This window comes from Pinus tabuliformis, chromosome Q, assembly GCF_031772625.1.
Source record: "Pinus tabuliformis cultivar Carrire ecotype Pingquan chromosome Q, CPIR1, whole genome shotgun sequence".
NCBI lineage: Eukaryota > Viridiplantae > Streptophyta > Pinopsida > Pinales > Pinaceae > Pinus > Pinus tabuliformis.
The window spans coordinates 635,974,700-635,979,656 of NC_142296.1; the positions used below are offsets into that span (position 1 = coordinate 635,974,700).

Genomic DNA, 4,957 nt, shown 5'->3' on the forward strand with positions numbered 1-4,957 from the left:
CATAGTGACTTGGATAGTGTTAAGGACCAAAGTTGGGGGGTGGAATTATATCCCTCCATGTTCAACAAGGATGCAAACTCAGATCTATACAAAGCTGTCTCGAGGGAGGAAATATTGGGGGTGCTCAAATCTTTTAAGGGGGGCAAGAGTCTGGGACTAGATGGGTGGATGGTTGAAATTTTTACACATTTCTTTAACATTTTTAAGTAGGATCTTCTTGATATGGTGGAGGAATCACGGACCATACACCCGCATATAAATTCTACATATATTGCTCTCATTCCAAAAAGGACTCCCTCTGATTCTTTCTCGGATTATAGACCCATTTCACTTTGTAATCTTATATATAATATTATCTCAAAAACTATTGCTAACAGGATTAAGCATACTTTGTCAAAGTACATATCCCCTAAGCAGTTCAGTTTCTTGTAGAATAGACAAATTCATGATGTCGTGGTGATTGCCCAGGAATGCATACATTCGATCCATTCTAAAAAATTAAATGTTGCTATTATGAAGGTCGACTTACAGAAGGCATATGACTGCCTAGACTGGGGATACCTGAGGTTGGTACTTCATAGAATTGGTGTCCAGGCTAGATGTGCCAAGTGGATTATGGCCTGTGTCTCAAACATTAGTTATGATGTTGTTATTAGTGGTTATCCCATAGATTTCTTTAGGGACGGGAGGGGACTTAGACAAGGATGTTCATTGTCTCCTTTATTATTCATATTGGCAATGGATGGGTTAAGTTTACATATAAAAAAAGCGGTGGCAGAGGGACAGTTTCATGCACTGAACTTGGGAAGAGATATCAGAATTTCACATAGTTTTTTTGATGATGATCTACTCATCATGGGGATGCTCAATGGGTTTTGATGGCTGACACTTTTTCATATTTTTGCGAAATTTGGGAATGATACAGGAATATACATGAATCTATAGAAGCTTATCATTCTACATGGCACGTGCGATATGGAGGTTATTGCATATATACATAGACTTGTTGGGGTGGCTTCAAATTTATTATCAGGGGGCATGAAATATCTTGTCTATCATATTAAGCCTTGTAGTTATAAGGTAAATGATTGGATGTTGCTTCTAGATCATTTTTATAAAAAAAATACTCAGTGGGAATTCAGATGTTTATCATTGGGGGATCATATCACATTGACCCAATTGGTGATCACATAGTTGGGAGTATACTAGGCACATCTATATCATCTCCCTCACACCATTATTAAGATTGTGAATCGGATTATGGCCAAATACATCTAGTCTAGTGCGACTAATAATAACAAACTCCACCTAGTCAAGCTGGACCATATCTCCCTTCCTAAACGACTGGGTGGCTGGGGGATATTAAATCTAAGGAGATTTGGTTGCACGTTACTGTAGAAGTCACTATGGAGGGGGTTATTTGGGAATGGAATATGGGGCATGATTTTAAGACATAAGTATCAAAAGGACCACGATTTTCCTATCTGGATGCACAAAGGGCATATTGGGATCGCATCAGGCTCGACCATTTGGCTCAGTTTCATAAAAATCAGTAAATTTTTTTTGCAGAATCTCGCTTGGAAACTAGGTTCTGGACACCAGACTATTATTGGAATGGATAACATACTGGGCACAGAAGGTGACAGTCGTATATCAGATGGCTTTATACATTACATCAACAATCGTGGGATATTCTTTTGGAACTAGGTCATTTCTGAATGGCAGGGTCAATGTCCAATATGGAAACGAGCGTGGGAACTGGGCTTGGATGGGCAGATGGTGCGGGAGTGGGAGCAGATTAGTACTGGCATGAAGCTTTTAGGAGTATGTTGTGAGGCAGATGAGGACAAGATTGCCAAGATAGGCAAGATGAAGGAAGGTGGTGTTGTGGTCGCTGATGTATATAATGATGTCTGTCATTAGGAGGTCCAAAACACTGAGGTATGTTGGTTCTACAAATTCTGGAAATCTAAAATCCCCATTAAGATCATTATTTTTCTTTGGCTGGTTTGGAAAAACAAAAATCTAACATGGGAGAACCTTCAGAAGAGGAATTGGCAGGGGCCGGGGATTTGTGTACTATGCAGGAAAGCGGAGGAGGACAATACCCATATTTTTCTAAAATGCCCTATGATTGTACAGATTTCGAGTAATCTTGCTAGTTTCATTGGTTTCCCCTATAAGCAATATGAAAACATTACTCTATGCTTGAGCTGGTGGAGTAAACAAAATCCCACATGGCGGAACATCCCCCTTGTTCTCTTATGAGAAATTTGGACATGGCGTAACAAAATCATTTTTTAAAATTATAGAGAAAATGATATGCACGTAATGGAGTGCATTATAAGATGGTATACATTTTGGAAACAACATGGCACAAGGTCTTAGAAGTTCATTCACAAAAAGACAGGCCCTAGAATGGAGTACCCGCTGGCTTTTTTGATGGTGCAACACAAAGAAACATATGTGGTTGTGGCTTTTGGATTGCTATATCAAAGGAGTAGGAATACTGGGTCCATTGGGGAATTGACAGAAGCACGAATATGAAGGCTAAAGCGATGGCTCTATGGGGTCTTCTCTGGTTCTCATGCTATCTTAACATCTCTTCCATTCACATTTTCGGAGACTAAGGATTATTATTGACCATGTTATGGGTTGCACAAAAGTAAACCAACCAATGCTCCATGGCTGGCTCAGTCAAATCGAGAATCTTTGGGCCTCTTTTAGAGACTCAATGATAGTGCATATTGGATGTTTTGGATGGGATGCACATTGAAATCAAGCTGGGAGATAACATAGTAGATGTCGGGGTGCTTCCTTTTCCTGGATAGCATCAACTTTTTTGGAGAAAAACAACTCTGATACACGCTGTTTTTGATATTTTCCAGTAATTTTCTTTTGACACTATTTATAACTTTTCTTTGTTTGTGCATAGCATACTTCACATACAGATAAAGATACTGCTTGAATGATTGCTGTCTAATTAAATCAAAATAGATATATGATTGTAACTATTTCTTTTTCTTTCTATTATTACCACGGGTACATAATCACAAATTTCGATTACACAATTTTGTGACCACAAGTAGAGATGAATCTTGAAAAAACTCTATCAGAATTACTATGATAGCAAAAGTAGAGATGAATCTTGAAAAGACTATTAGAATTACTATGATGTCCTCTGGCATTATTCAATGCAATATGTACTGGATATATATATTGCTTTTTTCATACTTTGGAAAAAAAAAAATATTTAACGTGCACACTGAAAAAACTATTAGAATTACTATGATGGCCTTTGGCATTATTCAATGCAATATGTACTGGATATATATATTGCTTTTTTCATAAACGTACGTGTGCACGAAATCCCGAAAACTGCCATCATGGGAATTGCTCCTCTCCCGGCGTTTTAATTGCTGATGAGCAACTGAACCGGCCGTATTTTTAGCCAATAATTCGCGGCCATAATCTCGCTTTGTTTCTCCCATTTCGGCCCAAGTCGGTCTATGTTTTTTTCCAGGCAATACACTGTTGTCGAGTTCTCCCCTGTGATTTGTAAGGTGATCAAGATGGCAAGGGATACTGGTGCGAGTCGTGGCATGAATTTAAGGCTTCTGTTCAACGAGAAAAGTGGGAAGATATTGTTTGCAGAAGCGGGTAAAGATTTTGTAGATCTTCTTTTTAGCTTTCTCACGTTGTGTCATGAAATTACTTTCATCCCAAAAATTGCAAAGAGAGTGGGCTGCCTCAGCGACCTTTACAACAGTGTAAACAAGCTCCACTCCATGTTTATGAATGCCGATAAATCCCGCCTACTAGAGCCGAATGTTATGTCTGCCGAGTCTAATGAATTCCTTAAAGTACAGTCCTCTCCCACCAACTATTACGTTTGCGGCTCTCAGGCTTATTACGGTGGCACTACGCACTATATGAGCACTCAGAGCGGTGGACCCTGTGCCTGCGGCCGACCGATGCAATTACAGAACCCCAGCAACGGAGATAAGAGCAATGGTGGAGGAAGCAGCGGGGGAGGTTATGTGAAGGAGACGGTTACGTTCGTAATCACCGATGAATTGGAGATCTCTCCCGCCTCAATCATCACCTGCATTAACTTGCTCAATAAGCTCAATGTCCATAGTCTCTCGGATCTGAGAGAGAGAAATGCAAGTGTTGGTCCGGCTGAGGCAAGCAGTTATTAGTGATTTAAATTAGTTGTTAGTGATTTTTTTAAAGACAAAAAACAATTTATCTTTCTATTAAAAAGAGATGGTACATATTTTATATTTCAGTTTTGCTAGTAAATATTCATTTCTTTTTATGATAATCTAAGACTTTCCTATTTTTATTATAACTTTTCACAACTGTCACATCTAATTTTTCTTTTTTAGTTCATCATATAACCAAAAGAAACTTCTACATATAGATCTATCTATATATTTAGATACTCTTTTTTGGTTTTGGATAGTTTTTAATGCCCTTAGTTTATGTTGATTTTTTGGTTTTGGACAGTTTTTTAATGACGTGAGTTTATGTTGATTTTTAGTCCCTGCCATCTGGCATCCGGCAGGGACTATTGTAATCGTTTTGGGCCGACTTAACATTAGTTCGGTGCTTTCCCTGTCGCTTATACCGCCCTTATGCTAAAGTCTTGTGAGGTGTTCTCTGCACCTAACCAAAGTCGGATTCGGCGGTTCACCTTTCTCATCTTATTTGGCCTCTTCCCGAGGCGGAAGAGGCCGGAGCATATGGTAAATTGATATTTAACGACCATCATGTGCGCTTGACGGTGTGCGGTTTAGTTTTAATGCTGGCATTAGTTTGTTAACGTTTAATGTTAAGTCTACCACCGGTTCAAGTTTATACCCTTACTTCTTTTTGTTGTCTATGCTGCCGCATGGGCTCTGCCTCCTTTACAGGCGTTGGTCCGGTGTTTGTTCTTTCGCAGGTGTCCGTA

The 4,957-nt window shown here is 39.2% G+C and overlaps 1 protein-coding gene across 1 annotated transcript; it reads left to right on the forward strand.

Moving 5' to 3' along the window:
- The first annotated feature begins 3,572 nt into the window (after positions 1 to 3,572).
- LOC149221075 (uncharacterized) lies at positions 3,573 to 4,202 on the forward strand. The gene has a single exon (XM_089387314.1). It carries the CDS (start codon positions 3,573 to 3,575, stop codon positions 4,200 to 4,202), a length of 630 nt encoding a protein of 209 aa, XP_089243440.1.
- Positions 4,203 to 4,957: the final 755 nt, after the last annotated feature.